The sequence below is a fragment of the Syngnathus floridae genome, chromosome 13, assembly GCF_059516105.1.
Source record: "Syngnathus floridae isolate MCC-2025c chromosome 13, RoL_Sflo_1.0, whole genome shotgun sequence".
Taxonomy (NCBI): domain Eukaryota; kingdom Metazoa; phylum Chordata; class Actinopteri; order Syngnathiformes; family Syngnathidae; genus Syngnathus; species Syngnathus floridae.
Genome location: NC_142425.1, coordinates 7,752,962 through 7,770,122, shown reverse-complemented (window position 1 = coordinate 7,770,122; position 17,161 = coordinate 7,752,962). Strand labels below are relative to the sequence as shown.

Sequence of the window (17,161 nt, the reverse complement as noted above, 5' to 3'; positions counted from 1 at the left end):
GAAGAAAGTGACGTAACTTCCTGTTCACGAACGAGTTAGTAAATTGCATTTCCCGTTCACATACTGAACGGATTTGTGAGTGAACGAGTGAGTGATTTCTATTTCCCGTTCATTGCGAGAACGGATCAGTGAGGGAACGAGTCCTGACTTTCCCGTTCGCAAACGAGTCAATGAGTGAACTGCCTTCCCGTGCATCAACGGAACGTGTTGCGGCTCTTTGCGTGAAGAATTCAGGGAATGAACGTGAGCCAGAATGTAGATAAACGATTTGCCAAGGGAAGAAAGAACTACACAGTGAAACACCACTTCTTTTGTGCTCGTTTTCTCCAAGCTAACGAAAGGATGCGCCGTTATGCAACAGCGGGGAGATTATGCTTCTCTATGTGTAATCTTTATTTTGTAACACTTACAGTAGTTTTTAAATAACGTGTATGCATATACACGCCTAAATATTGTTATCCAATACATCTACTGCAATTTCCCATTAGATTGCTGGTCTGAAATGTACTTTTATGATGATGGTGATGATGATGATGATGATTATTTTAATACACATTTATGTTCAAACTTGTCTGGTGTTTTATTCCTTGTCTTTATATTCACCAATCTAAACATAAAAATCTGACATTTGGTTAACTGCTTTATATGACAATATGTATGTGTTTTATGTTGTTATACGAGTTGGTGTCCCTCAAAATAACAAATGTCGGCATAACGGATTTTTTTTTCAACCTTTTATTCAAACACAAACACCTTCGGTAAAATAACACCATTAGCTACAATCCAACAAATACAACATTAAAACATCAATGTCGGCATAACGTGTGTCGGCTGGCATTGCAGCAACGCTGTCTGTCACTCACTCGTGGATCTTCGCGAATGAACCTGAAAATGGCGGTGTACCTAATGGAGTGTCCGAGTGACGTCACAGATCAAACAGCCAATCAGAAAGTGGGGGTGAGGGCGGGTGTGGCACTTTTCACTTTCATTTAGGCTTTGACCATGATTTTTCCCTAATGAATTGGCCTGTTATTAGGCACACCTAAAAATGGCGGTGTACCTAATGGAGTGTCCGAGTGACGTCACAGATCAAACAGCCAATCAGAAAGTGGGGGTGAGGGCGGGTGTGGCACTTTTCACTTACACCAGGGGTGTCGACCTCCAGTCCTCGAGGGGCCGCGTTCAAATATGTTTTCCAAGTTACCCTCGTTAAGCGCACCTGTGTGAAAAGTTTTAGCCACTTTCACGTTCTGCAGGAGCTAAAACTTTTCACGCAGGTGCACTTAACGAGGGAATCACACGGACACTCCATTAGGTACACCGACATTTTCAAGTGTACCTAATAACAGGCCACTTTATTAGGGAAATATCATGGAAAGGTCACAGGTGTTAAGCTCTAGTCCTCGGGGCCGCGTTCCAATATGTTTTCCAAGTTTCCCTCGTTAAGCGCACCTGCGTGAAAAGTTTTAGCCACTTTCACGTTCTGCAGGAGCTAAAACTTTTCACGCAGGTGCACTTAACGAGGGAATCTTGGAAAACATGTTGGAATGCGGCCCCAAGGACTAGAGCTTTATACCTGTGACCTTTGACCATGATATTTCCCTAATAAAGTGGCCTGTTATTAGGTACACTTGAAAATGGCGATGTACCTAATGGAGTGTCCAAGTGACGTCATAGATCAAACAGCCAATCAGAAAGTGGGGGTGAGGGCAGGTGTGGCACTTTTCACTTTCAGTAAAGCTTTGACCATGATTTTTCCCCAATGAAGTGGCCTGTGATTAGGTACACTTGAAAATATCAGTGTACCTAATAGAGTGTCCGAATGACGTCACAGATCAAACAGCCAATCAGAAAGCGAGGGTGGCACTTTTCATTTACTTTTAACCCTAACCCTAAATCCTAAACCCTAGGTAGTGGGCGTGATCCATTGGATTCCTCCGCCAAATTGGGGGCGGGGTCACCTTATGTATTTACACTTAAATACTTGCATTTGCGTATGCATACAAAGCGAGGATTCAATTCTAAAAGCACAATTGGGTATATGCTCACACCTGGGATCGAACCAAGTTCTTATCGAGTACGAGTCCGCGTCACTAACCAGTCGGCTCTATCGACCTGGAAGTCGATGGCCGTCTGCACTCTTTCGTACTAGTGATGTGCATTCCAGTTCTCAAGTGAACTGAATCTTTAGAATCGGTTCACTCAAAAGATTTGTTCCAAAGAATTGCTCGCTACACTTTCTTATTTATTAATTCTTTTTTTTTTTACCTCGTGTAATGTACCTATTGAAGTGTCCATGAGGTGTACCTAATCACAGGCCACTTCATTAGGGAAAAAGCTTAAGTGAAAGTGAAAAGTGCAACACACACCCCTCGCCCCCACTTCCTGATTGGCTGTTTGATCTGTGACGTCATTCGGACACTCTTATGCTGACATTGATGTTTTAATTTTGTATTTGTTGGATTGTAGTTGATGGTGTTATTATACCGAATGTGTTTGTATAAAAGGTTGAAAAAAAAATCCATTATGCCGACATTTCTTATATTGGGGGACACCAACTCATATAACAACGTAAAACACAATGTCATATAAAGCAGACACTAACCAAATGTCTGATTTTTATGTTTTAATTGGCGAATATAAAAACAAGGAATAAAACACCAGACAAGTAACATAAATGTTTATTTAAAAAAATATATATATTAAAAGTAAATTTCAAACCAGCAATCTAATGTGAAATTGCAGTAGATATATTGGATAACAATATTTAGGCGTATATATGCATACACGTTATTTAAAAACTACTATAAGTGTTATGAAATAAAGATTACCCAAAGAGAAGCATGATCTCCCCGTTTTTGCATAACGGCGCATCCCTTCATGCATTAAAGTTAGCCGTTAGCCTGGAGAAAACGTGCATTAAAGAAGTGCTGTTTCAGTGAGTGGTTCTTCCTTTCCTTGGCAAATCGTAAATCTACATTCTGGCTTACATAGTTCACGCCAGGAGGGAGCCGCAACACGTTCACTGACTGATCCGTTGATGCACGGGAAGGAAGGCAGTTCACCCATTGACTCGTTCGTGAACGCACGGGAAAGTGAGGACTCGTTCCCTCACTGATCCGTTCTCGCAATGAACTGGAAATGCAAATAACTCACTCACTGACTCGTTTGCACACAAATCCGTTCAGTTGGTGAACGGGAAATGCAATTTACGACTCGTTTGTGAAGGGGAAATTACGTCATTTTCTTCTTCGTTTTGTTTTACGGCGAGGTGGCACCAGCTTCAATGTACATTACCGACACTTACTGGTTGAAGTCATATGAACTGAAAAATGAACGAATCAGTTTAGGAAGTGATTTGTTCACTCTCGTTCACTGACAGGATTCGGTCTTTTGAACGAATCGTTCACTCACGAGCCAAGGTGGCACTTATAAAGTTATTGCACCCCAATCACGCTGATAAGATGCTTGAGGTTTTTCAGCGAAAACGGGCTGAGTATTGCCAACAATCATCCCACTTTGTGAATGCTACTTCAGTCAATCAGCAAGCACTGTAAGCATCATATAAAGCAGCCAAAGTACCAAATTGCTCAATGCAAGAAAAAAACCCCACACCATTGCAAGAGTTTGGCTTTTAAAACGCTTTTCAAACGATTGCTCTTATGTTAAATTGACGAACACATACTTCATTTAATATAAAGTGTATTATTGAGTGTGGTACTACTCAGGGGCAGAATTGCTCCCCATCAGGGGTTTTGTGGACAATATTCTGTGAAATTGTATGAATTTATTCCAAATAGTCTTTTGATTTAATTTTGCAGTGTGTCTCTCAAGATGCACCGCTTCTGTTGATGTTTTTTGTTTTGTTTATTCGATTTTTCTTAATTATTTTTACTATGTAAATAACTGTTTTTCACATGGGCGTTTACATGGATACAAGTGACAGTCGTTATATTGTCCGCATTTTTATTTTTTAGTTTCCTTTCTGTCACTTTAATGAGCCGCGTCTTGTTCTCTTGAGCGCATACAATTGTGCGCATGCGCAGTAAGCATAGCAACAGTCGTGCTGGGGGGGGCGCAGCGGAGATGAGGCAATCGTAAATGCGCATTCTGGGGAGCGGAGAAGGTAAGCGAGTCGGTCTATTGTACTCGCGTGATATTTACTGACAAAAGAACCAGTTTGCGAATAACGGGTATTGACTTTTTGAATCGTTGACGCTTCCGAAATCATCCCCCAGTTGGTTGTCACGTACGGGGCACAAACTCGCTTCAACCCCGCTTTGCGATGCAGAATTGGGGACGACACCAACAGCATGCAACGGCGCTTAGCCTATCAGATTCAGTGCCAACTGTAAAAGAAAACGTGATATAGTTGTAGTCGCATTACGGGAGGCTTTTGTTTTCGTAATCCTGCTGCTAGTGGCTGTTTTGTGCGATTCCCAGAAGCCGCCCATGAGTAAGCGTGGACAGTAGCCGCCATTGGTCACTCACACTGGGACGAGAGATGTCTCACCAGGCTGACTGTGACGTTGCTTTTATCGAAATTATTTTACAGTATCATTATTTTATCCATTGTACAAATCGATTTTCCTCTTTGGGATTGCGGGTTACTTTAATTTGCCATTTGTTGTATCGGTTGCAACAAACTACTTCAGGGTCACCTAATGTAGTTTAAATGACTCTGGAGAATAAAAATATGCCAAAGAGAAATCATGTTATTTTTCTTGGGAGGCACAGTTAATAATTGTCTGACGATTATCAGCAAGTTAAAAATGTGTTTACTTTTTTGCAGATAAATCACCCGGGGGAGACTGACAGGAAGCATGGGGAGTGGTAAGTTTGCTCTTGTTTTACACTCTGGTTTTAATCCCCACAATTCCATATTTTATATTTTCTTTGATCCCCCTTCTTTGTGTCTTTTTATTTTCTAATGTGTCAGTTTTCAAACATACTGCTGGATCTTTCTGGTTGTTCGTTTTGTTATTGTTGTTGTTTTAATTCAACACATAGTTCTCCTACTCCCTCTCATGACATTTATGTATCATGAGTTTGTTTTGAGATCATATCTTCAAGTCACATGGTTGTCATTACTTGTTTAAAAAGTAACATACCGGGCAAAGCATGTGGTGTTTTTATCAAGATGTGAGAAACAGAGCAGTGCTGTCACATCAAGTTCATCCTAACAGTTTAACCCAAGATGGCAGGATGCCAAAATTTAAAGATGCTTTTGTTAGTATGCTAAAAAAAAGTGGGCACCGGATGGCTTTGTTTCCGTCAGCAACCGTGTCCCTCTTCCTCTTTTTGTTCTATGTGAGCCCCACTCTTCTTTCTATGAAAACACTTTCTTTGCTTAATTTGTTCTCGTTCTCTTCCCCGCTGTTGCCTCTCGCCAGGTCGTCTTCTCCCAACCGCCGCTTTTTTCCCCGACTTGCATTTTCTCACAAATTCTAAAGTTTTCCGGCTCTCTCCCTCCCACCGTGACCCCAGTGTTCCTGCCGGCGGACGCGGCCCACTCGGTGCTGCGGCGGCTGCCCAGGGCCAACTACCTCCTGGAAGAGATGAAACAGGGCAACATTCAACGGGAGTGCCGCGAGGAGATCTGCACCTACGAGGAGGCCCGTGAGGCTTTTGAAAACGACGAGAAAACGGTGAGATTTGATGTTGTCGCTTCCCATCCGAACTACAGTGCCTCCTCCCGATATAGTCACTCTCAAGTGAGAAAGTAGGACACAAAATGCCTGACATACTAGTTTGGGAAAAATTAGTAATTTCTCTGATTTTGCTATTTTTTGACCTATGTTTGGTAAAATTAGTATTTTTGTCTTCTTTCATAACAGGGGTCTCCAACCTTTATGAAAGATTTCATGCATCAGCGCAAAGGGCGACCAATTTGATAAACACTTTTGAAATAACAAATATAATAATACAGAATATAAAACAAACAATATGTATTAAAAATAATATACAAATAATTATTCAAAATGGTTTTCTACAAATTCCTAATATAGTTGCATATCAACAAATACAGCAGCTCTACTGGAAATGTCTGAACCCTGGTCTGCAATTAAGCACCTTCACATGTCAAGAGATGGAATCCTACACCACCATTCATACTGTATGAATGTGCATGTGTTTTTCCAGGAAGAGATTAATGTCAGTAGGAAGAACAACCAGGTGCATGTGGGGGGGGGTGGGGGGCTTGTTTTTGCTCTCAACTATTGTTGGCAGCTGGTGAGTTACGTCACGCACACAGTTGTGTTGGTTACGTGACGTCACTTGAGGCCATTGTTGTCTCCTATATTGTGCTGTAGTGATTCAGACACAAAGTATTTAAGAAGTGACACATGTTGCATTAACCTCTTTGAATTTCTGTCACCTTGTGTTCCCTCGAATTGAATAAACACCCAATAACGTCTGATGAATAAATTGTCAATTCCTCCTGTTGTGATTATGGACAGAGGCGATTCTGGGAGGAGTACGTGCGCGAGAGCAGCCCTTCTGGAGGTCTGGAGTCAGTGGTGGGCGGCATGCATTCCCTCTACCTGATCGTGCCACTGCTGACGGTGGTGTTCATCGTGGTGGCCGTGGCCGTCGTCGTGTTTTGCTGTCACTCCCGGAAGCGCACGCAGCCCAGCCCCAGCCTGGTCCATTCTCACCACGACCACGTCCTGTCAGTGGTCTCCACGGATCACTGGGGGCGGGATTATCACCACGGCGACCAGTCAGAACTCAGCGTCCACAGCAGCCCCTTGGGCTACCCGGGCTCGGAGGCGGCGTCCATTCGAGGGAGCGCCGCCGACCGTCCGCCGTCGTACGAGGAGGCGGTGGGCCATACCGACATCCGCGTGGAGACGGAGCCCCCGCCGCAGTACGAGGACATCATCAACACCAGCGGAAACCGCAGGAAGTAAACGCACCGCCGTCTCATCACCGTGCACAGTCTGCCAGCACTCGACATTTGCACTAACCTCTGGGAAGGACCGCCAAGCAAGGGAATGAAGCAAATCCGTGCTGTCATGCAAGTCCAACCGATCACCTGGACAAAGTAGGAAAAAAGTTTTTGGAATTGTCACACATAAGGATTTTTCTCAATGCTATTAAACTCATCCGTGCTTTACTTTGCCAAATATTTCACACTACTACTTTGTTGGCACGGTTCAGAGAGAGCAAAACAAGCGGCTTCATCGACTCAATGAAGCCGCGCTCATCAGGAAAGCAGCAGCTTGAGCTCATTTGTACATGCAACAACACAATTCCACATGTGGGTGTTGATGGAACGCCATTTGAGCATTTATTTGGAATCATAATCTTTGGGCAGCAAAGATATGCAAAAAATGCTCTCATGGCTTCCCATACAGTCCATCATTATTAATTTGTGCAGCTTTTAAGGAATCTGTTTGTCATATACAACTTGCCTGTTATGTGTTGTTGACCCACCTTGTTCCGCTTTTGACGAGTTGTTTTGAAGCTACACTCAACTGTGAAAATCTTCCTTGTGCCCAAAGCTTCCCTCGTAGGTTGACGGCACCCAGAAAATGAGGCTTTGGGGGAAAGCATCTCATGGAAGATTGCGTATTTAATGCCACAATGGACCATGTCAAGCATGTGTAATGTATATGTGTATGTATAAAAATATAAATAGTGTAACCTCTGCTTAGGAATGACTATACTTGAGAACATTCCGAGATACGAATTGGCGCCTCAAATTTGTTTTGCCTCTTCTTTTGAACCAAATTCGACTTTCGTATCAGCACGTGTGTGCTGACGTGACGTGTGTGCGTTTACCCATTTTCTTATTGTCTTGAGACCATGGGTAGGCAACTCCGGTCCTCGAGGGCGGTGTCCTGCATGTTTTTTATTCCTTCCTGTTGCAACACATCTGATTCAAAAGGACCATTAATTTTACAACACAATCACAGAGTGAATTAAGTTCCTAAGTAGAGGTTTCACTTACTGTATATATGGTCTGTGTCAAATTAAAGTAAGGTTGCTTTGTATTGATACTAATGTAGCTGAGAACTAAATGAAGGCACTTGTATCAAAGCTCACAATGAGCTCTTCAGAAAGTTTTTGGACTTTGTCAATTTGAAGGTCAAAGTTATGTTCTTTTTTTTTCCACCTGTTGTGATCACACAATGGTCCATTGAGAGGAATTTGCCTTAAGGCTAAAATGTTCGCCTGAATGTAAGGAAAGAGTTTCAATCATGGGTGTCAAACTCAAGATTCATTTGTTTTATGCAGCCAATTAAAAAAATAGTGTTACTTTCATGCTAACTGGAATTGTTTTTCTTGATTGATAAAGTAAAAAGAATGGCTATTTAAGGAATTAATTTTGCCAAATCCCTTCTTTTAATTTAACAGTCCACTAAAATTTTTGCTCGACTTATTTCAAAATCAATTTTCTTTTTTATAAATAAAAATAATAAATGCAGATGTAAATATGAATTTGAAATAAAATTGTAGTAATTATGTTTATATGGTATTCAGTCAAACCATAACTTTGAGGAAACTGAGTTTGACACCCCTGACTGAACAATAGTTGTTAGACCCAGCCACACTTATGCAATTTTGTCACATACATGAAATGCAATTTATTCTAAAATATATTTACACACTGAGCACTGATTACTTTTATTTTCTTAAGTGAATTGACCTATGAAACTCAGCACTCACGACTTTATATAACCTTGAAGTGAGTTGTGTTTATTAAACTCACACAGGTTACACAATGCCTTAGCTAAAATGAGGAAATACAAAATGTAAGGGAACCTATAAGAAGTCTTTATTATTATGTAAAAATGTGTGAAATGGTTTGTAATAAAAAAAAAGTCAACTTCAAACTATAACCTTGTACCTTTTATGCAAACCATTTATGTTTATATTTTCATCCAAATTTTCACCATTCATTCTTAATGGCACATTTACATTATTCCCATTTAAAATTCACATCATTCAGCTCATTCAATTCACATTGGTGAGGATTTTCAACATTCCTAAAATTGCCAAGTTTAAAAAAATTCACATTTTCACCTTTAAAATTTAGACAATTCTTTTATAAAATTTAATTTTACCCTTCTAATTTCTATATTTTGACAGATTCAAACCCTTCCACCTATAAATTATATTCAGCTTATGCCTACTGATCTTCCATAACATTCCCCAGGTATTTTATTCACCGTCTTCGCCTTCACACGCAATTTCTGCGAAATTGCGTCCTCTAGTTAAAATCATTTCAAACAAGCAGCTAAATGTGAGATTTGTAATATTTGCCCTTGGGCATCGACCTTCCAACTTTGCACGCAACATGATCCCAACGGCAAATATTTATCTGACGGTTAAAGAAACCAAATATTGAGTAATCAGCCAAAGACCAGAAAAACAAGTGAAACTTAAAATATTGACACATTCATAGTAAGGAAGTGCACTTATTGTACGTGAGGCGCATAGAGGATATTATATACGTAAAAAAGAAAAAGGCTTCAAGTAAGGTGAGCTATTTAGCGCAACACGATGGGATGTGTCAATTTGGAGTGACCAACAGCAAGCAAAATGGCCAACAGGCAAGGTTGCTTTTCTTTTTTTTTTTTTACTTGAACTTTCATAACTGACAACAGTAATTACAAAAAAAAAAACATGTCAAGTAACCTCCTGCGGAAATAGCACTGTTACCAAGCACACAACATGGATGTTGTGTCCATGTTGACATGTAATGACTCACAGCCACTCTTTTGGGTTTCGTAACACCTCCAGCATCTCAGCCTCTCGGGTTCCGACGGCGGGCTCGTGCATGTACTCCCACCTGATGAGGAAGGTTGAATCGGTCAACTGAGCGACACCGGCGACACGGTCGGTGGTTTTGACGCTGCTGCGCCGTTTACCTGGCGGTGAGGGGAAGGGACATGAGGATGCTCTCAATTCGGGATCCCGGCGTGGCTAAGCCGAACTTCACTCCCCTGTCGTACACCAAGTTGAATTCCACGTACCTGAAGGATGAATACTTATCTTGAGAATTAGACTTTATTGTTTTAATATAATAATTTTATCTTCTGTCTTTTCCAGGTGGTCCTAAAACTGACTCACTGGGCTCAAACACCACGGGACCCACAACACGCTCACCTTCCTCGTCGCACTTGCTGCCAGTCCTTTTCCTCATCGGTGAAAGGATCACGGAGATGTTTGTAAACTATGGGCAGGTAGCAGGGGACCACAGTGCGAGCGCAGCTCTTGACGAAACCGAAAGCCTCCTCCTGACTGGGGCCGTCCAGGTCGTCAAAGAAGATCCCCCCGATGCCTCGAGTCTCTCCTCTGTGGCGGACGTAGAAGTACCTGTCACACCTGGAAGACCAGACATTGACAAGATGGTAAAGGCAAGTGAACCATGAAATAATACAACTTTATCGTGTTGAGATTTGACATTCCTGATGCAGCTCTTGTTTTTTATCTCATATTTCAGAAATGCTCAAAATAAAATGGCTATTAAATATTGACGTTACTTGACAAGAGCCGCCCATTGAAGTGTATGAGATAGCCACGTTCATAACGGTCTTTTCCTTCACTGTTGTCTTATCAGCATCATGCAGTCAAGGAACACCCTGTGCATCCCCGGAGATGACATCACACCCTCAGACGTGCATCTCTTTGTACCATTTCTTGAAGTCGGGGTAGTATTGCGAGTGGTGCTTGTCACAGGCCTCCTTTAGTGTGTTATGGAAGTGAAATGCATCTTCTTTATTGACGTAGATTGGAGTCAGGTCTGTGCCGCCACCAAACCACCACTGTTTGGAGCCTACAACATGCATGCACGGGCGGGAGGATACAAGGGTGATGATTCTTTCATGAGCTGAATGGAGTCATAGACACGAAGACACGGTTGCTGACGTCAAGGAGCAGACAATGGCACGCTTACCGTCTTCCTCCTCAATCTCGAAGTATCTATAGTTGAAGTGCACGGTGGGGATGTGCGGGTTCTTGGGGTGGATCACGGAGCTCACGCCCATAGCACAGAATGGCAGCTTGCCTGAGAAAAACAAATCACATATCATTTTCATGTTCTCCATGCCTGTCAGACTTCAAGTACTTTAACTTTATTTTACTTTTGCCCGAACCTCTATGCATTTCTTCTTGCTGGACGCTCATAAATGTTCAAATATTTGCCAAATAATGGTGAACCGACGATGCTTACCGTCTTTCCCTTTGAGGACCTTGCCCCTGCTCCTCATCTGCTTGGCCGCCTCTTCAGTCAAGTTTCCGAACACCACCGACACATTGACTCCGGCTTTCTCAAACACTTCGCCATCCTGCATCACGCAGCTGATCCCACCACCACCTGAAACACAACACTAGAAATGCTGTACAGCTGATAGGAATGTGACAATCGGAAATTTCGACAGTGGCCTAATAATAAACAAACATATATACAAAAATAGTGAGTTGATGTATAAATGCTCCTCATCATCCAACAGTGACTCCCACCTTCTTTTCTTTCCCAACGATCCACCGTGAACGTCCCACCGTCCACCGCCTCCAAAGCTTTGCAGAACTCTGCCTGCGTCTCCATGATGAGCATCTCCATCCTGGTGCACATCTCGCCTTTCCTCGCCTGCAGCACGGCGACGTCAGTGACCGGAGGAGACATGAATCCCCGACACCTCTCCAAGATGTCCCCCTGCTCCTGGTTCTTGTCCTCCTCTGCAGCTCGTGGTACCACAGTCGCCATCTCAGCCCGCTGGAAGTGGTTGACGTTGGCCAATAAGCCAGCGACTGCAGCGGTTGCAGTGACTGCAGCGGCCCCGCTCAGCGCCAGAGCTCCCCGTCTGCTGCTCCGTCCGCCGGCTGACGTTCTGCCTGCGGTCCCTTGGGACATGAACCGTACGCCAGTAGTCCTGGACGACCATGAACTAATGTGCGGCGAACGAGACGAATGGCACTCTCCGGCTCTCAAAAGCCCCTTTAAATTTAAAATAAAACATTGCCTCGTCGTAACCTTTGTTGTATTCTTAACAAATACTAGAGTGGCCATTTTCACACGTCCTCACTCGACTTTTGGGCGCGTTACTGTGCACGCACTAAGTAACAAAACACTATCACAACTTGCGTATTCCTGATAACAGTTTGACAGACGTCAAGTAACGTACACTTCCGCGTTAGTGAGAGGGGCATCTTGGGAAATGTAGTTTACACAGCTACTTAAAGCGCAGCCTTCGCCTGTAGGCGAACTAAAACTCCCAGTTTACATTGCGTTCATGGAATCACGCAAGGAATGTCCTTGTTTTATTTTTAATGTTTTAAAATATTGAGTATAACGAATTGCATTTACCTGGACTACTGTAACTGATATCTTTAATTTTGATATTTTTTTAGACACATTTTTGCTCTGAATATCTATATATGTACCGTATTTTTGGTTGCGTTTTGAACACAATTTAACAGACTCTGAACTTTATTATTCAATTATGCCATAAAATTCCCCAAAGTCTACATACATTACAAGTAATAAAATTCCCCAAACTCTACATATATTACAAATTTAGAGACGGTTTCCTTGCGGAGACGGCTCAGGCGAGTGGGCTATTATTGTCGTCTGTGCGCATGCGTGAGTGTAAATGTTGTCAGTCTCTATGGCGACGGGACAGCTAATGCTTTTAGGGTTGTAGACGGCAAGAGATTATGTTGACAAGTGTCGCCCCGCAGACTGACAGGCTCAGTGTCTGTATGTGACACACTTACATGGTGGGGTGGGATAGGCTGCACGTTTGCATGTTTCATGTTTTCACTCCTCAGGACAATTAACGCACAAACCGATGGTGAGTTGACAAACATTTCTTTTGAATTGATTGGATTTCGCGTGAAATCCTTAGAAGGCCCACGGGTGAACTTTTAATAGCCTGTTGTTCATTGAATTCAAACGAAGCAAAGCTATTAGAAATAAAATGTTAAACAGGCTTCAATACTGTTTGCAGCAATTCTGGTTAATTGTCTGATCAAGATAGCATAATGGTATGTTAAATTGTTTGTCAAATACGTTATTAATGTTGTGTCATTTTAATACTAATTTAACTCAGGATATAAATCAATGAACATTTGTTTTGTATTTTAGATACAGATGACTCAATGCTTGTTTAACCAAGAAAAAACAGATTTTTTTTAAGCAGTAGTAAACCAAACAATGAAACCTGGTAAATAAATAATTAAATGAAAATGTTATCCTGGAGAAAACTGTATGATTACAAAATAATGCCTAGCAATGGTTTCTGTTGTGGTTTTATTTCTCTAAAATGTATTTCAAATTTCAATCTGCAAACAAATCTTCAAACTTTTTAAACTACTAACATGTATGTCAGATACACCTATAAGTATTAGTCTTGTGTCTTTTGGTCATTGTATATTTCATTTGGAAGCAGATGTTAAAAATAGGAAAACCACTGGTTATTTGATTTTTGTTTTAAAATAGATAATACATACAAAAATGAAATGCATCTTATCGCTTTCCCTGGCAGATCATGAGTGAGGTGGTTTGCACAAAATCTCAGGAGGTGTATGAGGATGACTTTGAGAAGGATCTGGACTGGCTGATCAGTGAGGAAAGTCGGAGTGAAGAGCAAGTAAGTGAAACCCAGGTGCTGACATACTGTACTACAGTAATAGCTTCCTTTCACTGTGCTGCAATATTCATGAGCACATTTGACACACATTGCATCACTGCCATGCCAACGGAAAACAGTGGAACAACTAAAGTTATACAATTTTGAATACAGAGAAACCCAGATTTAAAAGAATAATTGGGAGACGAAACAGCCATACAGATAGACACGACTAATTTCTTTTGCGGTTACGGAGATGCTAAACTAATGTCCTTGCTTTCCAATACCTATACTAACTCCACCACATTGGTACAAACATTGCATTTAATGGGAATGTTGCCCCTTCCAACATGGCCGGCATATTGGCGCGCTTTTTAGCTTGCACTCCAAGTCTGTTTCATTTCGGTCCCTGTTCTGGGATAATGAATTGAATCAAGGGAGCTGTTGCAGAGAACCTTGCCCACTCCTGCGCTACATGCATATTTCCACCACACAGGGTCCTGACTACGAGGACATTGAAGCGGACATTGACAAAGAACTGGCTGAGGATGAGAAAAAACATAAAGCAAAGGACAAAACCAGCAACTCAGGGGAGGAGGCGGACGATGAAGAAAGGTGGCCCTCACCAATGGACCCACTTGAGTACGATCCAGACGGAGACGGCCCCAGCAAGGCTTTTCATACGCCACTGCAACGGACAGATGAGGAGAAGTACATCATGGAGAAAATCCAACAAGCCAACAAGGAGCTGCAGGATCAGGAAGCTCCGAATTTGAGCCGGAGACGGCGGCTTCAGTTTAAAGAGACGCTGGTTACCTTGGTGGTGCCTCCGCTGCAGTTGGAGCATGACCCCGGAGAGGCCAGCGACACGGAGATGGAAGTTTCAGGGAGGCTGTCTGAGCTGAAACTCTCTCCTCGAGAGGAGCATCAAGGTTGGAAGAGAGACGAATGTCCCAAGGAGGGTAGGGTCCTTGTGGAAAAAGATGGCAGGTTTGACCTTGTCAGCCTCAAAGAGGTGGAACATCAAGGCCTCCTTCCTCCAATTGCACCAGAGCACATAGGGAACCCCAGGAAGAGTCCTACTTCCGTCCCCGCACCTCGTACCCCAGCTGGAACTTCTTCCGATCGCCTACGGGCACCCCGACCTCCGGCAAGGCCCAGCTCGGCCTGTCACAGCCAAAGAGGAGTCCAGAGGAGAGGAATTAAGAGGCGGGTGCAGTCGGCCAATGGGACACCCTCCCAGGCCACGTTCAAGCTCTCACCTCAGCAGAAGGAACTGCTGCAAAAGGTCCAGGAGAGGAAGGAGAAAATGGCCAGAGAGGTAACTACACTAATCATAATTATAGCAAAAATCTTAAGTTTTTGGCTTTGTCAATTTTACGTGACATTTCAGGATTGATTTAAAGTGCATTTGAATTCATGTACTGAATGGTGTCAGGCCGAGCAGAGGAAGCTGGAGGATGCGGAGCAGAAGAGACAAGAGAACGAGCTGGCTTTCAAAGCGTGGCTCGTGAGGAAGAGAGAGCAGCTGCTGCAGGAGAAGAGAATCCACAAAGCACAGGAGATGGAGAGGATGAATTCACAGGTAATCACCACAAGAGGGAGACAAAACGCAATAACGCCCGGTCAGGAGCAATTTAAAAGTCTCGCTAGAACTTTGTTAAAAAATTTGTTTTTTTTGCTGCAGAAGGACTCTAGTGAACCAGAGGATGCCTTCCGGCTGTGGCTGCAAAGGAAACATGAGCAGCAACAGCGAGAGAGGCAGTTGGTACACCTGAAGAGGTTGGAGGAGGACGGCGGTTATTTCTTACACAGCCGGGAGGAGTGCGAACGTGCCTTCAAACTGTGAGATCATCACCGTCTTTTTCGCAGACATAGACACACACTTAACCTGCACGTATTCACTCAGGTGGCTGACTCGTAAGCGGGCGGAGAAGAAGGCGGAGCAACGGGCGGCCCGGGAGCGGTCGCGCAGGTTTGTCCTGGAGGAACGGCGGGCGCGGCGCATGCGTGACCTGCTGTGCACGGCCAGCGACACCAATACGTTCCGATTCACGGATCAGCTGACCTGTCACTTCTGAAGCACCATACTTATTTTTTTTTTTTAAATATATATTTCATGATCTATTATCCGAGCCCGTATATTTGGTGTGACCTTCCTGCTTGTCTTTCCTCTCCAGCAAAATGAATGATATGGATTTCAATACTTTGGTCTTACAAAAGATTTGTTTGTACATAAATTGCTGGGAAGTTCACAAAAAGGATTATACATGGCTCATCATGGAAAATTCAATTTACATTTTAAATGTATGCTCTTGCTCTCTTGGAGATTTTTTTTCATACGTTCTGGTTTTGCTCTGCTATTTTCCCAAAGCACATTCACCACAGTGACCTCTCAGCATTACATTTTCAACTTGGACAAAACAACAATGCTGTGCATCTTAAAAAGCTGACATGTTGACATCTTGTATTCACAAACACATCAATGACGATATTGTATGTCAATCTGTCGGAGCAATTTATGGTTTGTGTTCAAGCACAATAACGTGATTCTGCATGTGAGAGAAAAAAAAAACCATCTACCCTAACTGTCTATAATTTATTAGGTCCCGAAAACATACAGTTTTGTGCATTTCATCATTAAATATCAGTGAAAACAAAAGTGTAGAACCTCACCCGTTCGGATTAAAGCTCTGAATCTCTGCAGAACAGACAATAGATAAATCCCCCCCCTCCCCATTGAATTTACAGTGCATGACTCTGTCTTATCACCTGTATATCAATAAAAACCTAAAATCTCAAATTCCTTGAAACAGGAAAGATTGATCTTTTACGACAAAAAAGCTTCCCATAACAAACGCAGACAGCAGCTGTCAACGTCTTCAAATATAAATTAAAAAGATGACATAAAATACTGATACATTTCCCCAAAATTGACAGATAGAAGTACCGAGTGCATGATTATTATAAATATTCAAAACACATCTCTTTAAAATAGTGCTAGTTAAAACAATCTAAAAGAGAAAACAGTGCACTGTCTACTTTGAGGACAACAATTACTGGCATGGAAATAATACAAAACAAAACTATTTTGGACATGGGAAGTACCGACAACTTGTCAAGTATTACCGACCTATAAGTAAGTAACTTTTGATGTAATGATGTACTCCACATAGTGTTTCTCCTCCTTAAAACCAATATGTTGAACTCAAAAGTAACAACCTGGAGCAGAAAAAAAAAATCTCCCCTTTGACACTTTCACAGATCAGTGAGACATAGAAGAAGACAAACAGCAAGAACACACTCCAGCAATTGGTGTGCAGACTCACAAAAAAAAAAAAAAACACCCACAAATATTCCCAAATCTGCAATTACAATAGTACAAAAATAAATCTGTTTCTGATTCCAAGATAAATTCCACAATAAATAACTGTCATCGACAAACGGATGAGGTGGAGGCTACAACTACAATTCATCTTTGGGGTTGATGTCGAGGTCCTGAGTCAACACGGACTGCGTGACCAAGGATTGGATCACCTCATCTGCCTGCAGTCTCTCCTGCATAAACAACAAGCGCACAA

The 17,161-nt window shown here is 42.4% G+C and overlaps 4 protein-coding genes and 1 long non-coding RNA gene across 7 annotated transcripts in view; 3 read left to right on the top strand and 2 right to left on the bottom strand.

Annotated features, from left to right (window-relative positions):
* Positions 1-4,010: 4,010 nt before the first annotated feature.
* On the top strand, positions 4,011-8,846 carry prrg1 (proline rich Gla (G-carboxyglutamic acid) 1). 3 transcript variants are annotated; one of them, XM_088394368.1, is made up of 4 exons: positions 4,011-4,126; positions 4,793-4,833; positions 5,488-5,648; positions 6,459-8,846. In XM_088394368.1, the coding sequence occupies exons 2-4, from the start codon at positions 4,824-4,826 to the stop codon at positions 6,909-6,911; spliced, it is 624 nt and encodes a 207-aa protein (XP_088250494.1). In that variant the 5' UTR covers positions 4,011-4,126; positions 4,793-4,823; the 3' UTR covers positions 6,912-8,846. The 3 variants fall into 3 exon arrangements, with proteins under 3 accessions (XP_088250494.1, XP_088250497.1, XP_088250496.1); XM_088394371.1 differs by having other exon boundaries at positions 4,080-4,126; positions 5,394-5,648; XM_088394370.1 differs by lacking the exon at positions 4,011-4,126 and adding an exon at positions 4,156-4,193.
* Positions 8,761-12,146, bottom strand: cpox (coproporphyrinogen oxidase). The gene is made up of 7 exons (XM_088394367.1): positions 11,473-12,146; positions 11,183-11,326; positions 10,907-11,017; positions 10,645-10,786; positions 10,117-10,335; positions 9,879-9,983; positions 8,761-9,799 (listed from the first exon to the last, which is right to left on the bottom strand). Exons 1-7 carry the CDS (start codon positions 12,017-12,019, stop codon positions 9,715-9,717), a joined length of 1,353 nt encoding a protein of 450 aa, XP_088250493.1. The 5' UTR covers positions 12,020-12,146; the 3' UTR covers positions 8,761-9,714.
* On the top strand, positions 9,383-11,982 carry LOC148388401 (uncharacterized). The gene is made up of 3 exons (XR_015862171.1): positions 9,383-9,884; positions 10,060-10,367; positions 10,571-11,982. It is a non-coding gene; the product is annotated as an uncharacterized LOC148388401 (long non-coding RNA).
* A 463-nt stretch (positions 12,147-12,609) lies between the features above and the next one.
* On the top strand, positions 12,610-16,383 carry ccdc181 (coiled-coil domain containing 181). Its single transcript, XM_088394163.1, has 6 exons — positions 12,610-12,803; positions 13,497-13,601; positions 14,077-14,901; positions 15,019-15,165; positions 15,268-15,425; positions 15,490-16,383. Exons 1-6 carry the CDS (start codon positions 12,801-12,803, stop codon positions 15,659-15,661), a joined length of 1,410 nt encoding a protein of 469 aa, XP_088250289.1. The 5' UTR covers positions 12,610-12,800; the 3' UTR covers positions 15,662-16,383.
* p3h2 (prolyl 3-hydroxylase 2) overlaps positions 16,166-17,161 on the bottom strand; it is a 30,770-nt gene continuing 29,774 nt past the window's right edge. Inside the window, exon 15 of the mRNA XM_088394162.1 lies at positions 16,166-17,138. Within this exon, the coding sequence (XP_088250288.1) occupies positions 17,046-17,138 (93 nt within the window). The 3' untranslated portion in view covers positions 16,166-17,045. The remainder of the gene's footprint in view (positions 17,139-17,161) is intronic.

Bases quoted from the DNA above. Each gene is read 5' to 3' on its own strand.
- prrg1 (XM_088394368.1), top strand. The intron at 5,649-6,458 runs GTGAGATTTGAT...GATTATGGACAG, and splicing joins TTGAAAACGACGAGAAAACG to AGGCGATTCTGGGAGGAGTA.
- cpox (XM_088394367.1), bottom strand. From the start codon at position 12,019: ATGGCCACTCTAGTATTTGTTAAGAATACAACAAAGGTTACGACGAGG. The intron at 11,018-11,182 runs GTAAGCATCGTC...TGTTTTTCTCAG, and splicing joins GGTCCTCAAAGGGAAAGACG to GCAAGCTGCCATTCTGTGCT. The intron at 9,800-9,878 runs GTAAACGGCGCA...CTTCCTCATCAG, and splicing joins TCCCTTCCCCTCACCGCCAG to GTGGGAGTACATGCACGAGC.
- ccdc181 (XM_088394163.1), top strand. The intron at 14,902-15,018 runs GTAACTACACTA...GAATGGTGTCAG, and splicing joins AGGAGAAAATGGCCAGAGAG to GCCGAGCAGAGGAAGCTGGA. The intron at 15,166-15,267 runs GTAATCACCACA...TTTTTGCTGCAG, and splicing joins TGGAGAGGATGAATTCACAG to AAGGACTCTAGTGAACCAGA.